This window comes from Schistocerca americana, chromosome 6, assembly GCF_021461395.2.
Source record: "Schistocerca americana isolate TAMUIC-IGC-003095 chromosome 6, iqSchAmer2.1, whole genome shotgun sequence".
NCBI lineage: Eukaryota > Metazoa > Arthropoda > Insecta > Orthoptera > Acrididae > Schistocerca > Schistocerca americana.
The window spans coordinates 79,157,641-79,183,658 of record NC_060124.1 but is presented as its reverse complement, the minus strand read 5'-3'; the positions used below and the strand labels follow the sequence as shown (position 1 = coordinate 79,183,658).

Below are 26,018 nucleotides of genomic sequence, written 5' to 3'. Positions count from 1 at the left end.
GGTATTGTGTGGTTTTTCTTTCAACAAATACACGAGTACATAGCCTACAAACTGCCAGTGACTGCCACAATTTTCTTCTTCTTATCATCCATACTTTCCAATATATAAACTACTTTTGGAGCCCCAAAATGTACTAGAATAAATAAAATGTTTATAAAACGCCACACTGTACAATGTACTTGTGGCGAGACAGTTTCACTTCCTAAAATCCATTGCCCATGGCCTCTGGCCTGCTGAGGAGCACTGCAGTCCTGGGTCCATGGATAAAGCACAAAAATCTGCTGCATTATGGCACACACAAACAGACCTGGCCTGCTGGCAGTTTGGTGAGACTAGATCCGATGGTCAAGACCTTCACATTAGGGAGAAACGATGGACTTCAGATTGGCAGGCCCGATCCATTAGAGATGCCCACAGAAATGGTTTGCGGTTTTGGCCCATCATGGAAGTCCACTCATGCAGCCAGCTATTCACTTGCCACAGACACCATGTTGTTGAAATGACACAACGGAGATCAACCCACGCAACAGATAACTTGCACAAATACTCTTGAGAACTAATACTAATGATGATAGGTAGTAAATCACCATAAAGATGATTGCTGAGCAGCAGACAAGCACATAGAAAAGAAACACTCTCTCATAACTAAATTTTTGGCCATTGCCCTTGTCAGAGAACGAGAGCGCACACACATTCACACAATCACTCACACACACCTTGTGCACACGTGACCACTGTCTCCGGCCACTGTGTCAAAAGTCTCTGAGAATCAGATGCAAACAAACCACTTCTAACACCTCTCTGCCTCTCACTGGCAGCTGCTAGACTAGTGGCAAGAAGTGGGGAGTGGTAGAAATGGGAGAAGCAGTAAGAATGAGGGAGTAGGGAAGCGGCGCACACACTCAACTGTGCCCAGCCAGGGACGATGCACGACATCTCAATAAACAAGCCATTTCATCTAAGTAAACAAGCTATTCCATCTACTGAGACAAAAAACAAGATTTTTCCAGTGTTTTTCTTTTTTTTTCTTTTTTCTTCAAATTTCTCTGATATTCCCATGATTTTCCTGACATTTGAAATTCCCTGATATTCGCTTATTTCCTGAACTTGTGGCAACCTTGATCCTGATCCTAACCTAGCAACAGGTTTAACCATTAGTGAATCACAGACTTTGATTCTGCTCCTATTTGTGCAGTTGAGAGTAATGCACATTGTGCCCATAGGTCACATGCCGCGGGGTGCGGAGTCTCAGCCAGGGTTTTGGGCCATGATTTACACAAAACCAGTGTGCTAGGAAACAGCCTAGCAGTGTTAAATACTGCCCTCAATGTTTCACAGCACAATGCCACAGATGTGCCAGTTGTGACACTAAATTTTGTCACTGTGGCAAGGATGGTCTATCTGTGGAAACTAAGACACAACAAGCACTCTGCACATTAACCAAGCTATCAGTCAATGCACAATCTCTTCAAGCCCAGTAGTGATTCTTGAGTTACATGGTACAAGTCAAATGCAACAGCAAAAATGTCACATAATTCTTTCATCCAGTGTCAGGCTAATAAATTGATTTTCAATCTGCAGACTGCCAAACACAAAATATGCATGCAATTAGACACTGGTGCATCAGTGACTCTGTTGCTGAACAGAAGCATACAGGGTGGTCCATTGATCATGACCAGGCCAAAATAACTCATGAAATAAGTGTCAAAATAACAAAAAAAATACAAAGAACGAAACTTGTCTAGCTTGAAGGGGGAAACCAGATGGCGCTATGGTTGGCCTGCTAGATGGAGCTGCCATAGGTCAAATGGATATCAACTGCATTTTTAAAAATAGGAATCCCGTTTTTTATTACATATTCATGTAGTATGTAAAGAAATATGAATGTTTTAGTTGGACCACTTTTTTTGCTTTGTGATAGATGGTGCTGTAATAGTCACAAACACATAGCTCACAATTTTAGACAAACAGTTGGTAACAGGTAGGTTTTTTAAATTAAAATACAGAACGTAGGTACATTTGAACATTTTATTTCAGTTGTTCCAATGTGATACATGTACCTTTGTGAACTTATCATTTCTGAGAACACATGGTGTTACAGCGTGATTACCTGTAAATACCACATTAATGCAATAAATGCTCAAAATGATGTCCGCCAAACTCAATGCATTTGGCAATACGTGTAACGATACTCTCAACAGCGAGTAGTTCGCCTTCCGTAATGTTCGCACACACATTGACAATGCGCTGACGCACGTTGTCAGGCGTTGTCGGTGGATCATGATAGCAAATATCCTTCAACTTTCCCCACAGGAAGAAATCCGGGGACGTCAGATCCGGTGAACGTGCGGGCCATGGTATGGTGCTTCCATGACCAATCCACCTGTCATGAAATATGCTATTCAATACCGCTTCAACCGCGTGCGAGCTATGTGCCAGACATCCATCATGTTGGAAGTATATCGCCATTCTGTCATGCAGTGAAACATCTTGTAGTAACATAGGTAGAACATTACGTAGAAAATCAGCATACATTGCACCATTTAGATTGCCATTGATAAAATGGGGGCCAATTATCCTTCCTCCCATAATGCCACATCATACATTAACCCACCAAGATTGCTGATGTTCCACTTGTTGCAGCCATCATGGATTTTCCGTTGCCCAATAGTGCATATTATGCCGGTTTACGTTACCGCTGTTGGTGAATGATACTTCATCGCTAAATAGAACACGTGCAAAAAATCTGTCATCGTCCCATAATTTCTCTTGTGCCCAGTGGCAGAACTGTACATGACATGCAAAGTCATCGCTATACAATTCCTGGTGCATAGAAATATGTTACGGGTGCGAATGATGTTGATGTAGCATTCTCAACACAGACGTTTTTGAGATTCCCAATTCCCGCGCAATTTGTCTGCTACTGATGTACAGATTAGCTGCGACTGCAGCTAAAACACCTACTTGGGCATCATCATTAGTTGCAGGTCGTGGCTGACGTTTCACATGTGGCTGAACACTTCCTGTTTCCTTAAATAACTTAACTACCCGGCGAATGGTCCAGACACTTGGCTGATGTCGTCCAGGATACCGAGCAGAATACATAGCACACGCCCATTGGGAATTTTGATCACAATAGCCACACATCAGCACGAAAAAACACGGGTAATGTATCACGAAGCAAATACCGTCCGCACTGGCGGAATATTATGCGATACCACGTACTTTTATGTTTGTGACTATTACAGTGCCACCTATCACAAAGTGAAAAATGTGGTCCAACTAAAACATTCATATTTCTTTACGTACTACACGAATATGTAATAAAAAATGGGGGTTCCTATTTTAAAAAATGCAGTTGATATCTGTTTGACCTGTGGCAGTGCCATCTAGCAGGCCAACCATAGTGCCATCCGGTTTCCCCCCTTCAAGCTGGACGAGTTTCGTTCTTTGTAGTTTTTTTGTTTGATGCTTATTTCGTGAGATATTTTGCCTGGTCACTATCAATGGACCACTCTTTATATGAACTGCAGGAAACTTTTTCTGGTTATGGTGGACATGACATTCCGTTGCTAGGCATTTGCAGCCTAGTTGCCACATTTCATAATATTAAAAAAACTATTGTTCACAGTTTTGTGCCGCCATGAAAGTGAAAATAGTTTTGGTATGTACTCCTTTGATCTGTCTGATGTACACATTCAAGACAATGTTCTCTCTGTGAACTCTTCTGTGCCTGCAGACAGGGTAGCTGAACTTTGTGATTAACTTAGTGACTTTTTCAAGGTGGCCTACGCAAAGCTAATAATTCTGAGATTCACACGAAAGACAATGCCCACCAATGGTTCTGCCTAGCAGGGGTTGTCCCTCATGCTATCAGATCAGGTGGCATAGGTACTCTTATCTTGGTAGGAAAATTGTCTCATTTTCCCCATTGCAGTCAGCACTTATAAAAGAAACATTCAGACAAATTACATTATACACAAATTTCAAGGCAATGGTAAACCCACAGATGTTACTGACTTTGCCTTTAGCACAGCCTGAGGAACTCAGGCACAAGCTTGGCGCAGACTGTTTCTTTTCCAAGACTGATCATTGTGATGCTTATTTGCTGCTTCTCTTGGATAAACAGTCCAAACCCCTACAAGGGGTTATTCAAGTTTTTAAGGCTGCAACTTTTCAGCACTGGTTATCACAGCTGACTGATACACTTCCTTCTTTTTCGTATTTGGATGATATAATAGCTTCGTGTCATTCTCACAATGAACACCTTTCCATTCTCAGGAAATTATTTCAAGAGCTCTCAAACACTGGGCTAAAGTGCTCCTCTTTCCAGAGTGAGACTGAATATTTGGGACACATTATCAATAGTTATGGTATCCACCTTTTGCAGTCACATTTAACCACCATCTGGGGACCCCCTCCCCTCCTAGGAATGTCAGTGAGCTCCAAGCTGTAATGGGTAAACTAACTCACTACATTTCATTCATTCCAAATGCTGCACAGATTGCGGCTCCAGTGCATCGTCTTCGACGAAAGAAAATTCCGTTTGTGTGGGCTGGGTTGTGTCTTGTTGCACTTCAGAAAATAAAGGACATTTCATCGAGCGATTGCTATTCGGTACATTTTGATCCCACTATGCCGGTTGTGCTGACGGTTGACACATTCTCTTATGGGATAGGAGCTGTTCTCTCTCACAGGGTTGGATCATTGGACAGGCCAAATGACTTCACATTCAAACTCTTTAAACAACGCACAATACAACTATTCTCAGATTGGGGAGGAAGCTCTTTCTATTGTATATGGGGTAACCAAATTCCATCAACACTTGTACAGCAGAAAATTCTACTTTGTAAAGGACCACAAGCCTCACACCACCTTGTTCGGCCCTTTACATAAAATCCCTCCATGCACACTGCAAAAGCTGCAGCAATGGTCTCTGCTCCTCTCCAGTTATCAGCACGGAACTGTATACTGGCCAACAACTAAACATTCTTTCTAACCTCCCAGTAGGCATGGATTCGGCATCGACACCTCTGATGATTCTTGTTTTCACAATGATGTCCAAGACAATGAAACACTTGATAGTTTTCCCACCAGCCAGCAAGAGCATGCTCAAGCAATGGCTGCAGACCCAAAACTCAAGATTCTGTTGCAGTACCTCCACACTGGTCACACTCAAAATTAAGTAAACTAGCAATCCAGTCTTAACATACACAGTTATTTTGCACTTTGGCACAGCTTTGTGTGGGCTGCATGATTCTCCCATGAGTTTTTCCACTCACAGTATCAGTGGCCAGGAGGATCCTGCAGCCTCAGCCACTTTTGCCTCCCTCGGATCCCGGGCTGTGGACACTCCAGTCTCTGATGTGCCCCTGCCAATAGAAGATTCTCCATCCCTGGGCAATGTTTCCAGCCATTCGCAAGATGAATGTCTGAGTGCAGGCAGGAGCTTTCCATCAGCTGAAGTTCTGTTTCCTGCCTCCTCAACCATATCCCCAAACTATTTACTTCCTACTCCCACCTTTGACTACCAACATCCATCGCACCTACAACAGCTTAAAAATCTTCCACACATCCCCTCATAGCCTTGCTGACCTACTACATTTACACACCGTCAGAACTCCCTCCCACCAATATACAGAATCCAGAACAGATTAGATGCCATGGAATCCAGAACAGATTAGGTGCCATGGAAGGTGGAGTGTTCACGTTGTTGACAGAAACTGTGTCTATTGAGGTTGAAGTTGAGCGTGACAGTGAAGCTACCTGGTCGCGTACAAGAAGTGTCGATGAAACTAAGCTAATTTTGGATGTTTTCACCAGCCACTTGATTTCGCTGCAAGAATTCTCAAGTCATTCAAAGAAAATCTACGGTCAGCACAGCATAAATAACCAGATCATGCAATAACAGTTGGAGGTGACTTTAAGCTACTAAATATAAATGGGATGTCTATGGATTCATTGCAGTGGAACAGACAGACAATCTTGCAAAGTACTTTTGATCATGTTTCCCAAAAACATGTCTTCAGCAGCTAGTTTGGCAGTCCACACACAATGGTGATATCCTGGACCCTGCAGGAGCTTATTGACGGTGTCAGTATCGAGACTGGTATTACTGATCAATATATCATAGCGACTTTGTTACAAAAGTTAATGAATCAGTCAAGAAGGCAAGGAGAGTGTTAAAGAGCAGATAAGCAGTTCTTAGCATCTCACTTAGACAGTAAACTTACATCACTTAATCCTATTATCATGGGCACTGCAGAATTGCGTGTAAAGTGTAAACAGATTTTAAATCATGGTCTGGGAAAGTATGTGCCTAGTAAGTGGATTAAGGATGGAAAAGAACCACTGTCATAACAAAATTTGGAAAATGCTGAACAAGCAAAGGTTGTTGCATTCTTGGTTCAAAAGGGAATGCAAAAATGACTGGCAAAGATTAGTAGAGATTCGTGCACCTGTGAAAGAGTGTATATGCAAAGCATACCACTGTCATACCTTACCAAGAGATCTGTCCGAAAACCCAAGAAACAGACAGACATCGAATCTGGGTCTAAGGCTTTCATCCAATCATTCCTTGAACAGTCTGGTGTGTCAATGGAAAATAACACAAAGGAGGCTGAAGTTTTAGATTCCACATTTAAGAAATCACTTACGCAGGAGAATTGTACAAACATACCATCGTTCAACCACTGAACAGACTCCTATATGGACGACATACTAATAAGTACCCCTGGCATAGAGAAACAACTGACTGAGATGAATACAAATACGCCACCAGGTCCGGATGAAATCCCCTTTCGGTCTTACAAAGAGTACACCTTGGCACTAGCTCCTTACTTAGCTTGCATTTATCAGGAATCTCTCACCCAGTGCAAAGTCCCAAACAAATGTAAAAAGGCACAGGTTACTCATGAATGTAAGAAGGATAAAAGAATGGACTGCTAAATTACAAATCAATATCCTTAACATAGGTTTGCTGCAGCATTCTTGAACATATTCTGCCTTTGAATGTAATAAATTTCCTCGAGACTGAGAAGCTTATATCCACTCATGCAAAACTCAGCTTGCCTTTTTCTCACGATATACTGTAATCTATGGAAGAAGAACTACACACACATCCCAAATTTCTATATTTCCTAAATGCATACGACACAGAGCCCCACTGCAGACTGTTAATGAAGGTACAAAGTTGTGAAATAGGTTTGCAGATTCATGAGTGGCTCAAAAACTTTTTAAGTAATAGAACCAAGTATGTTGCCCTTGATGGCGAACGTTCATCAGGGACAAGAGTATTTCTAGCTGTTGCGATGAATGGCAGCTGGCTCTAAATGCAGAAAAATGTAAGCTAATAAAGGCAAGTAGGAAAAACAAATCTGTAATGTCTGGATACAGTATTAGTAACCTGCTGCTTGATACAGTTATCAATTAAATATGAAATGGAATGAGCACATCAGGCTGGTCGTCAGGAAGGTGAATGCTTGACTTTGTTTTATTGGGAGACTTTTGGGAAAGTGTAGCTCACCTATAGAGGAGACTGCATATAGGATGCTAGTGTGCCCACACAGTGCCCACTGCCAGTACAATAATGTGGCTTGCAGAGTATGTATGTATATGTAAATGTTGCCCATAACCTACCCTACTACACAGAAGTAAAAGACACCTGCCATTTCCTCCACCAACTCTCCACAGTTCTTATTCCTTTATCACACAGCACCCCCTTCACTACTGATACTGTGTCCCTCTACAAAAACATCCCCAATGCTCATGACCTTAAAGTTGAACACTACCTTCCCCAACTTCTGACTGACTCCAAACCAACAATCTCCTTCCTGATCACCATGTCTAAATATATCCTCACCCACAATTACTTCACCCCTGAAGGCATCATCTACAAACAGTGGTATAGCAATGAGCACTTGCATGATACCATCCTATACCAACCTATTCATGGACCTTCTAGAAGAATCCTGCCTAACCACCCAAAATCCCTAACCCCTCACTTGGTTCAGATTCACTGACGACAACCCTGTCCACATTTCTCCAGAACGTCAACACCTTCTGCTCTATTCGCTTCACCTGGTCCTCCTCAACTCAACAAGCCACCTTCTTCACTGTTCACCTCAATCTCAAATATGGCTACATCAGGACCTCCATCCATAGCAACCATACCAACCACCACCAGTAACTCAACTTTGATAGCTGCCACCCATTCAATACCAACAAATCCCTTCCATAAAGCCTAGCCACCCATTGCTGCCACATCTGTAGTGATGATCAGCCCCTGTCCAAATACATGAAGGGTCTCGCTGTGGCCTTCACAGACTGAAATTACCCTCTCAACCTTGTACAGAAACAGATCTCCCATGCATAGACTCTCCAGTAACCTACTGCCTCCCACAGTGATCTGGCACACACAATAGCGAAAGCAAAACACTATCTAATTTTCAGTACTAACATTTCCTTCATCGGAGATGAGATAGGGATAGGTTGGGGAAGATTAAAGAAGACAGAATGAGCTGTCCTGCCTTATACCCATCCCACCAAATCCCTTTTCCTTCCCAAGGAAGGAATGATTAGTTCTAGAAGCTAGGAAGTTACATGTGTCTAATCAGCAGTACCACATATTTTATCTCCTAAAGGCAAGTACTGGCCAGAAATTGCAATTATAAGTTTTTGGTTTTCTCGTTGAGTTTTCCTCTGATATAATATGTATGATCCAAACTTTTCAAGTAAAAAATAAAAGGGGCAGTTTTCAGATGTCAAAAAATCATTTTTTTTAACATTTTGCACTATTTATTCAATCCCTCAGTAATAGTGTGTTGTATATCAAATTAAAGTATAGTTCAAGAGCTATAAAATCACACGAGTCAACTCCACAGCTTCAATTGTTTCAGTGTTATAAGCAAATACATTCCTCAAAACATATTGAAAATTGGACAGTTTTTCAAATTTTGAAACTCAAAATCAAGAACTAGCATGGTCAAAGTCGCTTAGAATTTATACTACTTGTTAACTACACTAATAAGAAACCAGAAATCTGGGACATCGAGGTACAAAACATGACCAATAGCGTCAATTTCGTACAGATTGACAGCTTAGGAACACAACACACGGATATGGACGTCATCTGACTGCATGCTAGGTAACACAGAATACAAATAGTTGCCTGTCTACCAGGAGTTCTACTGACCACAGCTGCTATCTTAAACTGATAACTCTGAAGCAAGTTCACAGCTAAATTTTAAGGCATTCACAAGAAGAGCAGGCTAAAATCAAATTATTCCATTCACGTTTTCTCAAAAAACTGATCACACGAATATACCTCTGATGTCATGGAAATGTTTTCACAATTGGTTGACAGCTATGAGCCATAGCAAATGGATTCAAAATCTGAGAACAACCTCCCTCTATATCTTTATAGATAGTTGGCAAACCACAGTTAGATGCACAGCAGAGGATATTTAGCACAGTACCGCATATTAGGTATTCTCATTCAAATCAAACATGAAGGGAGGAAGAATGACTGCTTAAATTTTGTCTTCATAGTCCATGTGACAGTTACACATAGTGAACTAAATAATATTTCTAGATTCTTCACTTAGTAATGGTTCTTGAAAATTTGTAAGTAGGACTTCAGAGGATAAATGAAATCTATCTTCAAAAGGCTGCCAATTCTCATCTTTCAACACTTCCATGACATTTCCTATGAGTCGAGTAAACCTGTAGCCATTAGTGGTATCCCTCTTTCCTTATGTTCAACATTCCCTGTTTGTCTTGTAATGGGCCCATCACATTTGAGCAAAACACACAAGTTTTGTGAGCAGTCTTCATCGTAGACTGACACTTTCCCCAGAATCCTGCCAACAAACCGATGTCTGCCATTTGCTTTTCCTACGTGATTATTCCATTTCATACTCCTACAAACTGTCTCCATACAAGATAACATGCTATGCTCTCTCTACCAATAAATCCTCAATCCAGTCACAAATTTCATTCAATACTCCTTACATTGATATTTTTTTAAAATAAATATTGGTGTGGTACTGAGTCAAAAGCTTTTGAGAAGTCAAGTAATACTGCATCTGTGTAACTGGCTTGGTCCATGGCTTTTAGAATGTCCCGGGAGAAAACGAGTTGGGTTTCATATGATCGATGTTTTCAGAAACTATGCTGGTAGGCATGAAGGATATACCTTCTATTTGAGATATTTCATTATTATGAAAAGGATAGTTGCTACTCACCAAATAGCGGAGATGCTGAGTCGCAGAGAGGCACAACAAAAAGACTGTCAGAAAGTGAGCTGTCAGCTACAGGACATTGTGTGGAGGGGGATCTATTTTCGACAAAGGCCTTGTTGGCCAAAAGCTCACTTACCTACAGTCTTTTTGTGGTGCCTACCTGCAACTCAGCATCTCCACTACAAGGTGAGTAGCAAATATCCTTTTCATAATATTGTTCCATTCCATCCTGGATTTTCCTTTGTTAGATATTTCATTATGTTTGATCTCAAAATATGTTCTAGAATTCTACAAAAGATGAACATCAATGGACACTGGACAGTGGCTTGGTGAATCACTTCTGCTACCCTTCCTGTAGACAGTTGTGAACTTTAATCCTACCACTGGGCAAAGTTTTCTGTTCAAACAATTCGTGATATGTTATGGTTAAAATAGGGACTAAATCAGCTGCAAACGCTAAACAGAACCTGAAAGAGATTCCATCAGCAATGGAGTCTTGTAAATCTTCGTGATTTTTAGCTGATTCTCAATACCACTCACACTTTTGCAGTTGTGAGAGAAATAAAGTGGGGCCATTACTTCTGTTCCTTCCTCGGTAAAGGTATTTTAAAACCAATTTCAGCTTGTCTGCTTTTGCTTTAGTACCCTCAACTTCAGTTTCTGTGTCCTCCATGGGCATCTGGACACTAAAATTTGTGCCACTGACAGCCTTTACGCATGACCAGTATTCATATGGGTTTTGTAAAAGATCTCAACAAGATTCTACTCCAGTAGTAATCTATACAGATCCCTAAATTAAGACTTCTTGTAGGTTTCCATGAATGGAAAACAGCGGTGCTTCATAGCATCACTATGAGATACGAATGTCTATCTCATTTCAACATGATGCTTATAAGAATAGGACTCCATCAGACACAAATTCCCCTGTGACCACGTATCACAAGTGACATTTCCTACTTAATAAACATCATCCTTCCAACATTTTCCTCTTACTGAATCTAAAACGTTGCTTTGTTTGTGGCACTGTTTGATCCTATCCCAACTTTATTATTATCTTTCCGTCTATTTAAATTTGAGTGAAGCTCTAATTTGGCAAGCATCTTCTCTATAAACACTTTCCAATCTGATATGGCTTTGAATATGGGCTTTCCAAAAGAATCTCATTGCAATGAAACAACTGAGCATAGAGACCACATGAATGCAGTAACCTTCACGAAAAAGTCATTTCAGAGTTGCAACTACCATTATTTATTTCTACAGATGCTTGTATATTTTCTTTTATTGCAACATTATATCTCAAAGTGTTCATGTAAATGTGATCCATAGAACATGCAAATACTTCATGAATTAACATCAAATATGTGAATGATAATGACAAATTTCCTGTACATTCAAACTGATTGCCAGACCAGGACTCTACACTGGGACCTCTGCCTTTTGCGGGCAAATGCTATATCAACTCAGCTCTCCAAGAACAACTCACCCTCACAGAATCACTTCTACCAGCACCTCGTCTACTGGCTTCCAAATTTCAAATAAGTTCTCACGCATACTTTGTTGGGGTCAGAGCTGTGAGCGTAGGTCACAAGTCATGCTTGGATAGCTCAGTTGGTGGAGCACTTACCTGCAAAAGGCAAAGGTCCCAGGTTCAGGTTCCAGTCCAGTGCATGGATTTAGTCTGCCAGAAAGTTTCAAATCAATGGACACTCTAGGTGCAGAGAGAAATTACACTGCCAAATAATAACAGCTGATACATGGACACTGCAACTGCCACAATTATAATTTTTATTCTATTGTCTCCTTGTACAACAGTGTTAATTCTAGTTTCCTGGCAGATTAAAACTATGTGCTGGACCGAGACTCAAACTCCGGACCTTTGCCTTTCGCAGGCAAGTGCTCTACCAATTGAGCTACCCATGCACAACTCGTGCCCCATCTTCACAGCTTTACTTCTGCCAGTACCTCGACTCCTACCTTCCAAACTTTACAGAAGCTCTCCTGCGAACCTTGCAGAACTAGCCCTCCTGAAAGAAAGGATATTGCAGCGGAGTGTGTGCTGATGCAGAGTGAAAATCTCATTCTGGGAATGTTAACTCTAGTTACATTTGGTAGGAACTGTGCCTTCTTTGAAGTCAAGATTTCCTTCATTCTTCGTGAGAGGGCTTTCTTACACACTTCCATCCAAGGAGCACCATGCCTTCTTTTTGTTGTTTGCCTCAGTGTAACCCGTTTGTCACTATCTTCTTGCAGAAGAGATCCCTATCATACACGGCTTTGGATATGATTTTTTAGTGGTTGCAGGTCTTCTTTGGTATTTCTAAATCAAGGCATTGTGGTTTTTGGGTTTGGAGCACAAAAGTGTAAGATTATACTGGTCAACCTGTTCCCATCCACTCACATGTCAATTCGTGTGAAGCGACTGTAATACTGTACACGACTTTTGTGCATGTTTGAGAACTTTTGGCATTCAATTGCAAGATTATTAGTGGCCTTTGTACAACAGTTTAAAACAAAAGTTGTTGAAGTTTGTTATACAAAAATTTAAAAGATTGTAAAAGTCAAACTCTACTGAAAAATTTCTACCCACTCCTCAATCTCATTTACTTCCACACTATCACTCAAACTGTGAAACTGTCACTGTCATAAAAGCTTCTTAAAACATGGACAGAATAACAGAATAAATATGAAGTAAGTGGATTACTTACAAGAAGACTGGATCAGCCAACCACCCTGACACATTAAAACCGTCATCCTTACTGTTTAGAAGACAAGTGTGACATACCAAAATATCATAAAAGATTTACCACATTCTTATCATCACATCATCTGCTGAAAAACAATTCAGATCTGCAAACAAGCTTCTGTTTTCGTCTCTGAATATTAAACACAATGTGGTGAAATCCATAACATCACAAGCATCACACACTGGAGGGTCCTCTTGTCAAAGCAAGCATCCTCTGACAGTATCCTTGCCATAGATGACTGAGAAGATGACCACCACCACTACCACCACCACCCCAAGAGGAGTAACACTGCAGCCGACCAGTTTGCTTCACCAGCTGCAGCTTCTTGCCCGTCACTCCTGGCCACGTTCCATCCCACCAACACAAAACTCTATACCTCAACAGCGAAGTGATGGTATGTAGGATGACGACACGCACAGCCATCGGATTTTTGGTACATGCTTCCTGGCTGTCAGATCTATCAATTCATTGCCATATTTTTGTGTACTCTGGCAATAACAAAAATGACACCTTCCATAAACTTTGTTTGCCAAGTACATTGTCTGGGAGGTTTTAGACTATTTTAACTGCTAGTTGCATGTTGTTTATTAATTTATGAGCACTCAAGGAAGTCTAAGCAAATGAAACATTTCTCATCATAAATCTGTATCCAGCTCAGCTGCTTTCAAGCCACATTTAGCTCTGCGTAATATACAGCAAACTCATTATAGGATCTTTGACACACCAATCAAATACCATCAAGGGTCCCCCTTCTTTCTGCCATCCCCATATACAAATACTGCCATACAGTTGTGGTGCTCATTAAAAGTTTTATAAAGCACCGACTTAAAAACATATCCAAGATTGCAATACCCCTACACAAAGAGCACTCTACAAACTGACCAGAATTTGCCTTCAACTTCAGGTTTGGGTATGCATTTACCCTAGACCAGTTGCCACTTGGTTGAGTTTACAACAGACCCCAGGAAGACTTGTTGCATGTGAGCAATTCATTAAAATCTGTTCTATTACAGGGACTGTAATGATTTGGTTTACCAACAGCTTTGGAACAGCATAGCATCTACTTGCCTCAAACACCTTGAGGAGATGTTGCCAAATGGCAAGTGACAGCTCTCCAGCCACTGCACACAGTCTGGAAATGGGGGTGGGTCCTGAGGACATGTGCAAAAAGCTTAGTCCATCCATTGTGCATAATGTTGCTGGTCTTTAGGTACACAAGCCTTGCTGATCCACAAACAATTCACCGAAAACCTAGCTAGGACCACACAAAATCTTTAGAAAACTGAAGCACTCACACCCTGTCTTTTCTCAAGACCTGTGGCTAATGCACTTCAAGATGTTGTGTGCCTTCACGTCCCTTAGATGAAGTAACCATGAAAACTTTGAATCAAATGAAATGAGGTCTTGGCAACTGGTGAAATGCTAATGACAGAATAGGAGGACAAACAGAAAATTGCAAAATTATTCGCAAACATGGAGCACTGCAAAGGACTGCTTACTGTGGATGTTATACTGCTACTGGCAATGGTGAAGAGGGACACCGTTCTTCCTTAAGGGACACCATTCTCCTGAAACGCACCAGAAAGAACTTCTCCAACACCTACAATTCACCACAATAGGAAGGACAAAATACAAATAAATTACCCCACTGATGTAAAGGTACTAGTACACTGTGACTACAAGTAGTGTTTCCTACAACAAAGCATATTCCTATTAAATGTTGTTTCTATCAGAAAGTCTATTATATACCCAAATCCACCAGGATTAGATTATCAATTATGCAGCACAGTGCAGACGTCAGCAGTGAAATGTCGATCTAGGTTGGATACAAGCATCAGCAGAGCAGTATTGAGTAGCTATGATAAGCTCTAAACCAGATAATGTCTGTATTATCAAAGGCAGGTATAACTCATTGTGTGCATAACCCTTTCAGCATGTATTACTCAGATGTCACCCACACGCATGAAGATACAAAATTTTAATATTCAATCCACTCTTTTCTTGTATCTGTCTGTGTTATCATGGTTTTTTTACATTTGTTTCTTCAATGTAGATGAAAATGATGTTGAAATAGTGGTAGCTCATGTGCTTTGTGTGTCTTTTTCTCTTCACTATGTAGTATCCATTTGGTCACTTTAATCTCCAGGATCATCCTTTCCTCCAAGCAAATGGGACATTTATGACTGGACAGCATGGTTGTAACACAATTAACACACAATGGCACAGATGTATGTAGTCTGTCAGATTAACAGGTATCTATCACGAAAGTGTTGCTTGGCCCTTGCATGTTAGCCTAGTGTGCCCAAAAACTGCCATTTAAAATACTTTTGAGTTTATTCATAAAATAACTTTCTGCTACCAGTAACTTTTCTTTTTATTTATATTTTGCACACATTTCAGGAAATGATTCCCATTTTCAAGCATGGGTTTCCCCCCCGTGTTACGCCATTTATTCGTGGTGTGTGTGTGTGTGTGTGTGTGTGTGTGTGTGTGTGTGTAGCTCCGTTCTTGCAGTCCATTTACACAGAAAATCACAAATATTAAACATCATTCCAAACTTTCAGTCCACAGTAGCCAATGAAAGCAAGAAACCTACAGAAACAAAATATTTCGCCAACAATTTGTAGTGGAAAAATCAAAATTCAAAGTTAAATACATTCAATGTATTTCAGAAGAGCATGACTGCTGAAAGTCAACACAAATGCCACTGTCTTCTGCTGTTAGCCGCTGACCTTTTCTAATTTGAAGTACATCAGTCACACCATCAGCCTACAACACTTCATTTAATGTAAATCCACTAACATGCAATAAGTCAGTAACCCCTTTGCTAAAACCTAGGATGTTGGGTGCTTCTTGTCCCCAGTCATTATGCATTCTGCAGCAATAGCCTGCTGTGATGCGACTGTTCCTATAACTGAGTCCCATGTCAAAGGAGTTTCGCCATCTTAAAGCATTTTTGGTATCCCATACAATGCTTTCTGCAGGGAGAGAACTGACAGTTTTTTAGAGTATTTTCTCCTTTTAACTAAAAAGTGTTTTTAATTTATGTGCATTCTATTAATCTTATCCTGTCTGATTTTTGTTGGCATGTGTTCTTGTCTGAACTGAAGACTTGTTGTTAGACTGGATGTTAGTACTACTCAGTGACCCACTAATATCTTTGCAAATGACTAGACCTAGTGCACTCTATGCGAGTCTCAGATGCAGGTACGGAATTGAGCTGTGATACGTGCCCCAGAGGTTGCAAGGAAAGTAACTAAGATCCATCCCAACAGCCTTTGGCATACCTCGTGTTGGATTTTTTTAACATTAGAACATGCTGCAAAATCTGGGCAGTTAACCCCATTTCCAGTGATACACTATATTCCACCATCTCCTGCACAATGATTGCTGTACAATTTGCACAGATTATGGTTAAAGATGACTCCACTCGCTAGCATGCAGACAAGGGACCCACATTTGCCAAACCTGCACCAATACACAAATGGATATGTTCGATGAGGTGACTGCCATTAGGCATGTACCAAAAGACATGTGTGGTCCATTAAGTCTGACAGACACAGCGAGCATTTCATCTTTCTTTCTCTTTTGATTTCATGCAATATGTGACTACGGAAATGATCTATCAAAGTAGCTTCAGAGTCAAGGGAGCCACTACTTTGATCTGTTGGCGCTATTCCGGATACTCGATTAAATCAAAATTAAAATCAAGCTTTATAAGCAATTGGAGAATGCAGAAATTTCATCCTTTTGTTGACACCATTATATGAGCCATATGTCAGGCGCAGTTCTATTCAGACTTCAAATGTCCTCATTCTGTATGTGAGCAAGCTATGGTGTTGCAAAATTACACACGTTTGTGGCAATTGTAATATAAAGAAAAACTGTAAAATTATGAATATAACTCTCAAAATATGTAATGAAACTGCTCCAGCAAGTAGTTTTTAAGACTTGAGAGCAACATTACAGCTCTTAATTGGAAAAATTAGCTACATTAAATTCACTCAGTCAAGTGTCATGAAAATTGAAACAAGCCAGTGTTAGTATACCTTGCTGAATCAATGTTCTCACAATCCGTATGAAACTGACTCAGTCAAAATATAGTATGCTGTATCACAAAATGTGACCACAACATAAAATGACTGCCATCTCCTCTGCAGTGGTGTAATACACAGTACTGCAATGTCCATAGTGTTAGCTTAATGATGGAGCACTGCAATAGCAATCAACTTCTGTGCACTAATGTTTTGAAATCCACTGGTGCACAATGAACTTTTGACAAGCACACATTCCATTATGTGGGTTAATACTGCCTCTCTATATATATATATATATATATATATATATATATATATATATATATATAATAGAGGGAAACATTCCACGTGGGAAAAATATGTCTAAAAAGAAAGATGATGAAACTTACCAAACAAAAGCGCTGGCAGGTCGATAGACACACAAACAAACACAAACATACACACAAAATTCTAGCTTTCGCAACCAATGGTTGCCTCGTCAGGAAAGAGGGAAGGAGAAGGAAAGACAAAAGGATATGGGTTTTAAGGGAGAGGGTAAGGAGTCATTCCAATCCCGGGAGCGGAAAGACTTACCTTAGGGGGAAAAAAGGACAGGTATACACTCGCACACACACACATATCCATCCACACATACACAGACACAAGCAGACATGAATGACTCCTTACCCTCTCCCTTAAAACCCATATCCTTTTGTCTTTCCTTCTCCTTCCCTCTTTCCTGACGAGGCAACCATTGGTTGCGAAAGCTAGAATTTTGTGTGTATGTTTGTGTTTGTTTGTGTGTCTATCGACCTGCCAGCGCTTTTGTTTGGTAAGTTTCATCATCTTTCTTTTTTTATATATATATATATATATATATATATATATATATATATATATATATATATATATATATATAAAATGCCTCATACTGAAATACCATGCAACACACTCATATGCTGAGCTGCAAAATTTAGCATTTTCAGAGGAGTCTTGTTTTAGCCTGTCATACTGAGAGTCACTTATTGTTAGGAGTTGTTACGATTTGACAGCCTGATTATACAGAACATAATTAAAAGAGCCAAGTTAGGTCCACTAATATAGGATACCACCTTGAATCTTTTGTATTGAACATAATGTGAACAGCAACCAGTACATTTTGGATGAGAGAGAGGAAATGGATAGTGTATTTCTCCTTCCAGTCTCGTAATTATAAATGTTACTATTGTTTTCAAATTGTGACTAATTGTTGACAACAAACCTCTTAAGGGAGTACACATACTATGTGAGTATCACAGTCTTTTCTACAGTTTAAAGAACTACTACAAGAGGTTCTGGATTGGATATCACATATTATACTTATTACATGCTTCTGTCCAGCAAGCTCTTTCTTCCTCAATGAGGAGTTGCCCAGAGTATGACATAAGCTATAAATGAATGAAATTGGCAAAAGTAAGCCAACTTTTTCACATTTTCATCTCCACAGTCTATTGGTATCCATCATAAAAAAGTTTGACAGTGTAAACATTTAAGACTATTTGTAAAATGTGAGTAGTTCAGGTTCTTATTAATATAAACACCTGAGAATTTAGAATTTTCCATACATTATTTCTAATGGTGTGATCAAGTCTTGCACAGCACTAAACTACTCCATATAATTGTTTTAACAAGTTCAGTTACAGTGCATTAGCCGAAAACTAGTTATTAATTTTACAGAAAATTTTATTCTCATTTTTAAGTGTTGAAGTCTCTCCACTAGGTTTGATTATAATTCTTGCATCACCAGCACAGAAAACTATATCTGATTCTTGAATACATGATAACAGGTCATTACATATTACACAAACAAGATCATATACAATAGTGAGAAATGTTTATGCCCAGGGCTCTTGTGGCACCAAGCTGAGAGGAGCACCACAACTAAGAATTCTACACAGGATGCATCACAACCAGTAGCAGCCACTTGGGGCACTATGCTGAGAGAAGCACCCAAGTGCAAGATCTGTATGCAGTACATATCACAACTAGTGGCAAAAACTGACACAGGTGAAAATGGATGAGAGAATGTTGTTGTTGTTGTTGTGGTCTTCAGTCCTGAGACTGGTTTGATGCAGCTCTCCATGCTACTCTATCCTGTGCAAGCTTCTTCATCTCCCAGTATATACTGCAACCTACACCCTTCTGAATCTGCTTAGTGTATTCATCTCTTGGCCTCCCTCTACGATTTTTACCCTCCACGCTGCCCTCCAATACTAAATTGGTGATCCCTTGATGCCTCAAAACATGTCCTATCAACCGATCCCTTCTTCTGGTCAAGTTGTGCCACAAACTTCTCTTCTCCTCAATCCTATTCAATACTTCCTCATTAGTTATGTGATCTACCCATCTAATCTTCAGCATTCTTCTGTAGCACCACACCTCGAAAGCTTCTATTCTCTCCTTGTCCAAACTATTTATCGTCCATGTTTCACTTCCATACATGGCTACACTCCAAACGAATACTTTCAGAAATGACTTCCTGGCACTTAAATCAATACTGGATGTTAACAAATTTCTCGTCTTCAGAAACGCTTTCCTTGCCATTGCCAGCCTACATTTTATATCCTCTCTACTTCGACCATCATCAGTTATTTTGCTCCCCAAATAGCAAAACTCCTTTACTACTTTAAGTGCCTCATTTCCTAATCTAATTCCCTCAGCATCACCCGACTTAATTAGACTACATTCCATTATCCTTGTTTTGCTTTTGTTAATGTTCATCTTATATCCTCCTTTCAAGACACTGTCCATTCCATTCAACTGCTCTTCCAAGAGCATGAGAGAATAAGGGGACAAAATGGTTCAAATGGCTCTGAGCACTATGGGACTCAACTGCTGTGGTCATCAGTCCCCTAGAACTTAGAACTACTTAAACGTAACTAACCTAAGGACATCACACACATCCATGCCCGAGGCAGGATTTGAACCTGCGACCGTAGCAGCCGCACGGTTCCGGACTGCGCGCCTAGAACCGCGAGACCACCGCGGCCGGCAATAAGGGGACACCAAATTATAAGTCACTTTTGTGGAAAATTGTTCTTGAATTGGTTTTATGTGAGCTCCATTTGAAGAACCACAGGTGCCGCTTCTTACCAGGCCTGCAAGTACACCCAACACATCCACTGAAAATATGTGAACTTGTTTTATGCAGCCTTCAAGTAACTACTATTAATGCTCTGTGGATTTGAGTACAAAACAAAGGTACGCAGATTGCCCAATATAACATCCAGGTTCTCTGATTCCACGCCACAACATTTAGACCCTTTGATTGCAGCATATGTGGGCAAAATACCACTCTGCATTCTCCAGACAGGGATCATTTTCAACTCTGTAAATTACCTAATCCTTGTGATTTGTCATGTGCCTAATATTATCTAATTAGTGATTTTGGTCACATGCAGAATAAATGATGTTGCAATTCTCATGTGTGTATATTTTGTACTCATCTGCATCACATCTAATGCCCTCATAACATGAACACGTCAGTTTCACACAGACACTGTGAGCATTGTTTCAGATAGCCAATGGAAGTAAAAAAGAGGCAAACTATTTTGAGTGAAGATATTGACCACTTTACATTCTTCACAGATTATCAGTGGTTGTATTTTGTCACGACACGTTACTTTACACTCTCGTCCCCACCCCTTTGATATTTGTTTTGCCGTTTTCTTGGAAAGGCTATAGTGACAGACAAATCTCTAGCAGCCTGAGGTCTTAAGGCCAACAAATGTAAAATCATGAGAAAATTCACTGAACTGTTCAAGCAATGATTCAGAAGTGTCAGTCATCAGAGATTACCTTCATCTGGCATTAGGGAAGTGTCGGATTCCATCTGTCTGCTTTGACCCATGTCACCAATATGGTGGAAACACCTAACTCCAGTGTATAAAAAGTGGTAACAATGTCATCACTACATACACATGCCAGTAAATGCAAAAACATACAAAAATGACACAAGAATGTTTCATTCCAACAATGAAATGAAACTAGCGCTAGAACAGTGAAAACTAGGGGGCTTCGGGTGGGTACAAACTAAATAAATAAGCATGCCATTTGATTTGACAGCGAGAAGGAAGAAGAAGTTAAATGCTGATGAGTACCTGTTTATATGGGCCAAAGTCGGCAATGGCAATTGTAAAATAAAGATCAACGGTGATTGTATGATTTATTATAGACAATAAAGTTCGTTCTCTCCTTTCCTTATCTCCCGTGAGATTTTTTTTTAATTAAAAAAACTTAATCACTTTTTGTTTTGGTGGCCGTGCCGCTCATGGTTGCTCGCTCAAACAAAGCCCACATTACCAAAAAACTGACATCCGCAATTCCGAAAAGCAGAATCGGACATTTCCCTTTGACATATATACCTCAACCAAAGTCTACAATATGAAAAAACCAACACCTAAAACTCTGTAAAGTGGGACCCGACACTTCCCTTGACCTATATAGCTCCAACACGGCTCCTGATGCTTACTGGTAAAAAAGAAGGGAAAAAAAATTCACACCTACATAACTCACTGGAACCAAATTACCAAAAACCCAAAACAAGAATTACTCACCAACAAAAGCTTCTGACAAAACCATCTAGGTTCGACACACACACACACACACACACACACACACACACACACACACACACACACAAGAGGAGGGAGGAGGAGGAAAACACCCATTGTAACTCACTGAAAACAAAGTAAACACTTCGAAATCCATGTTACAGCACAGACTACCCAGACTCAAATGAACCCATGCTACCATAGTAATAACCAAAACTCAAATTAACCCAATACCATACGTTAAACTCTACACATCAACATGACATCTACAAACATGAACCAACTCAAAAACAATGCACCACACAAAACACCACGTTTAAGTCACTGGTCAAAGCAGACAGGTAGAATCAGATGCTTCCAATGACCACTGTGTCTCACCACTTGGCATTCTAATTTCTGCTTTATACTTACCAAAATAGGATTTGTGTTGTTACTTGAACTTTTGCACTTAAAACTACTGTTTGCATCAGCACTTGATACAATTGCTTCAGCTCTTTGCTATGAAATATGTTATTGACCTGTTACTACCTTATTGGATATTTACAATCAGTTGTTGATGTGCTCTCTTGCATTCCCATTAGATTCCACAACAAACACAGACAAAATTGCACTATTGTTTGAGTCTTACTCCAATGTTTTGCGATAAGAAAATCTTGCAGAACTGCAAATAATCTACCCACAATCTAACCCAAATATAGTGAGGGCTCTACGAGATTACATTAAAATCCTAAAATTATGTACATTTAATCAGTGTCTTAGGACTCTTGAATTAAGGTACTTCACCAATGATGTGGCCAAGAATGCAAGAAATGCGTAGTGAGGCAACAGAGTCCCAACTGCCAGAAACTACTACATACTGTACCCTGATTAATAATCACCTTAGTACTTATAAATGAACATAATAATATAACAGACAAGCTGTTAAATTAGAAGAAGCTGTTTCCCAAATTTTGTTAAGTAGCTGCTCTTTATCTCCTAATGCTTGCTCCATGTTGAGAACACTTTACCAGTTATCAACATACTGCAATAATTTCAACAACTCAAACAAAATCCTGGTGAGGCCCCTGTACATGTTCAGCAGGGTCGACAGAAGCGTCCCATCCCACGCATCGGCTTTGACCCGTGACGTACGGGTGTTGTGTGTGACGTCACGACGGCGCGGAGTTTGGTTTGAGTGTAGCTGTCTCCAGTTCTGTTTTATCTTATTTTATTTACTTCTCTGATCTGTTCGTTCTATCTCGTGAGCTTTATTTTTTTAATCTAAAAACACTTATTACTTATTTTAATTATCTGTTTCCTCCTATTTCTGTTTTAGTTTATTATATTTATATTTCTGATCTGTTCGTTCTATCCCGTGAGATTTTTTTTTTTAAAAGACAAAAAACACTTATCAGCTACTGAAGCATCTTTATCTTCTATGGGTTGCGGGGGTTACGGCCCCTGGGGAGGTGGGTGGGTATTCATGCATGGCTGTCTTCACTTACACGTTGTAGCTACGCAAGGCGTGTAAATTTGTTTATATTTAGTTTACCCCCCACCCAAAACACCCCATTTTCCGCGCTTGTCCCGTTAGTGTCATTAAGCTTCTTGTGGAAAGTGTGTGTGTTTGTATTTTTCCGCCATATTTGTGATGTCATGGGTCAAAGCAGACGGGAGGGATCGGACGCTTCCGTATTTCCGTTCAGCATGCAAATAAAATTGAATTTCTAACAAATATGTTTCTCTCTTTAAAAATCTCATATTATGTGGATTTCCTCCCATGCCTTTGTGTCAGCAGAAATGCTTCACTTTTCTCTGCATGCACAGAACATTCAGAAACATTTGCAAGTGTTTTCACTACAAACTTCTGGAAACCTATGACCAAGCAGTATGTGTCAATACCTACCAACACTGGGGTAGGATTTAACTTTCCAGTTTTACTCTTCATTGCACATGGTGTCCCAGGAGAAATGGTCAATATTCAGGGGCACGAGACACACACACACACACACACACACACACACACACACACACACACACACACCTTACAGAGCTATGAGCACTTGACCATCATCATTGCTGAGAAATATCTCTCTTTTGATGAACAAATGCTCATAACTCTTAAGGTACACATTTGAGATCCATATTTACTAGGTGTTTTTGCTTAAAGTGATCGGTCCTGCCATGTCGCTGATTACTGAATTTCTCCTGTGGCACCTTGTATACCTAGCACCCATTTTCTCTAACTTTTTTGGTAAATATTTCTATTTATGATTTTAGCGTTCTTATTTTGGAGACTGAATTATCAAAAATATGATAACAAGCCTACAACTTAAGAGGAGGATACTTGTAATCAACAGCATCAGTGACAGTGGCTTTGCTCGTTTTGAAGCACTGAGTACAAGCTCACTTCCTATTGGAATACATTTCAAAAATCACACTGCATCTCTCATACTATCGATAAGCTACTTTACATCTCACTAAGGTTGTAAGTGTCTTTTCCTACACAAATGTTTAATTGCAATTGTATGCAGACAATGTTTACAATACGTATGTGTGTAGCACATATCTCTTACTTCATATAATAAATTTGTACTAAAACATGTCTTTATTTAAGATAGGACAAAGTAGTTCCAAATTAAAACACTAACCTTTCAACAACTTCCTTGGTAACACACCATCTGTGTTTTGGTTTTGTTTTGTGGAGTACTGGCGGTGTCACTTTACCATCCTCCTCTTCACTAGAATCAGTATCAGGCCCATCAGTTGGCACAGAGCCTGCACTGTTACTTCTGCTTCTTGAGCGGCGGCGGCGTGGCCTCAGTTCTTCTCGAGGTTCAGAATGGACAGAATCATCTGCTCCCAAATCAATTATATCAATTTCATCTGGTAATGGTCGTTCTCGTTCTTGTTCCTCATCGTTAGGTCGAGCAGGGGTTTCATTCACAGCCTCTTCTGTTGCATTGTTGGAAGTTTCTTCATCAGAACTCAACGGAGAACTTCTCTTTCGGTAGCATCGAGTTTTTGATTTCGGCTTTAATTTTGGAAACTCTGGATAGTCAAAATCTGGGAAGCCACGGAAGCCAGATGAATCGTCGTCTTCGTCACCATTGCCGTTCTTTTCTCCATTACCTTCATTTTCTTCTTTGTTTTGCACTTCCACTTTATTAGATGCATTGTCATCGGAACTGTTTTCGGATTTTTCGACTGAAATTCCGCTATCATCTTTTTCCATGTGTCTTCTCGCTTTAGCCGAAGTTTCATTTGATTCAGAGCCTGCGGGTGGAGGGCTTTCAGGACTGTCTCCTGGGGAATTTGTAGTGATTTCACGTTCAGCATCTTTATCATCGACTTCCATACCTTCCTGTGAAGTATGGGGGTCCATCATTCGTCGTTATCGAAATTAAAGGTAGTCCAACCAGTTACCTGACTACCTACAATGAAACGAAAATTGCCGAATTAAAACCTATTTTTTAAGGATAGGAACAAATGGTTTGCAGTGGTTGTCATCGGAAATGAGATGATATTCGTGCTTTACAAGACTTACTAAAGAAAATATAAATGGAAAAGCTGCACCGGCACAAAACAATGAAATAAAAAAAATAGGATGAAATAATATATTTTGCGTCTTATGTCAGACATGTCTACATTCCCAAAATAGAAACTTTCCGTACGTCAACATCGAAAGCAACGGTTTTCGTAAAAATAACACTCACCTCTGTAGTTACTTCATTGCTTATTACAGGCAATGGAGAGCATTTTTACCAAACTGGCAACAGAAAACAAACTACACTTCATCCTGTCTCTCCCATATTCGACTTTCAGCCGTTTCGCAGCAGCTGATCAACGCCACCTCTGTATACCACCTCAAACTTAATTTAATCGAGATCGATTTTCAGATGTGTTCTTGTCCTAGGAAAGAAAATGAAAATTCGATATACACAAATGAAGACACCTGACTGTCCATGTAATTGATCATTCGATTTTGTACCGACTGCTTTCGGAAATACAGCTTGTAACATTTGGTGGCTCCACTGTTGCAATTGATTACAAAAAAAGTACAACGGGTTTATGAATTTGCGTATCAAGTGTTACTTATTACATCTTGGTACTGCTAGTTAAATCACCTCAACGTTTCTTTCACCCGTAGAACAACAAATATTCATAAAACTGCTATTCCTCACACGGTAGACTCGGCGGCTGTGTTGTTTCGTCGACCCATGACGTGTGTCAACTGTTTCTAAATGTTAATTATCGATTGTCGCTTCGTTATAAAGTTCGATAGTTGGAAATCGCAATTGTTGCAGTGCGATATTCGAATCAGGCACATACAGCACTTGAGCACTGTGCCTCCTGGAAATAAATTAATAACAACTTGGCGAACTTATAAACGTTGTCGAAAGTGGGCTAACGACTAGAGTACCGTGAAAAGTTACTTGCCGTATT

The 26,018-nt window shown here is 40.0% G+C and overlaps 1 protein-coding gene across 2 annotated transcripts in view; it reads right to left on the bottom strand.

Moving 5' to 3' along the window:
- The window catches only part of LOC124619359 (DDB1- and CUL4-associated factor 8-like), a 117,445-nt gene extending 91,637 nt beyond the window's left edge, over positions 1-25,808 (bottom strand). Inside the window, exons 1-3 of one of the 2 annotated variants that reach the window (XM_047145680.1) lie at positions 25,700-25,808; positions 25,289-25,484; positions 24,224-25,006 (exon numbers count right to left, since the gene is read on the bottom strand). In XM_047145680.1, coding sequence (XP_047001636.1) covers positions 24,224-24,960 — 737 coding nt within the window. In that variant the 5' untranslated portion in view covers positions 24,961-25,006; positions 25,289-25,484; positions 25,700-25,808. Of the gene's footprint in view, positions 1-24,223; positions 25,007-25,288; positions 25,485-25,567 lie in introns of both variants that reach the window. The other variant, XM_047145681.1, reaches the window with a different exon arrangement.
- Between the last annotated feature and the right edge of the window lie 210 nt (positions 25,809-26,018).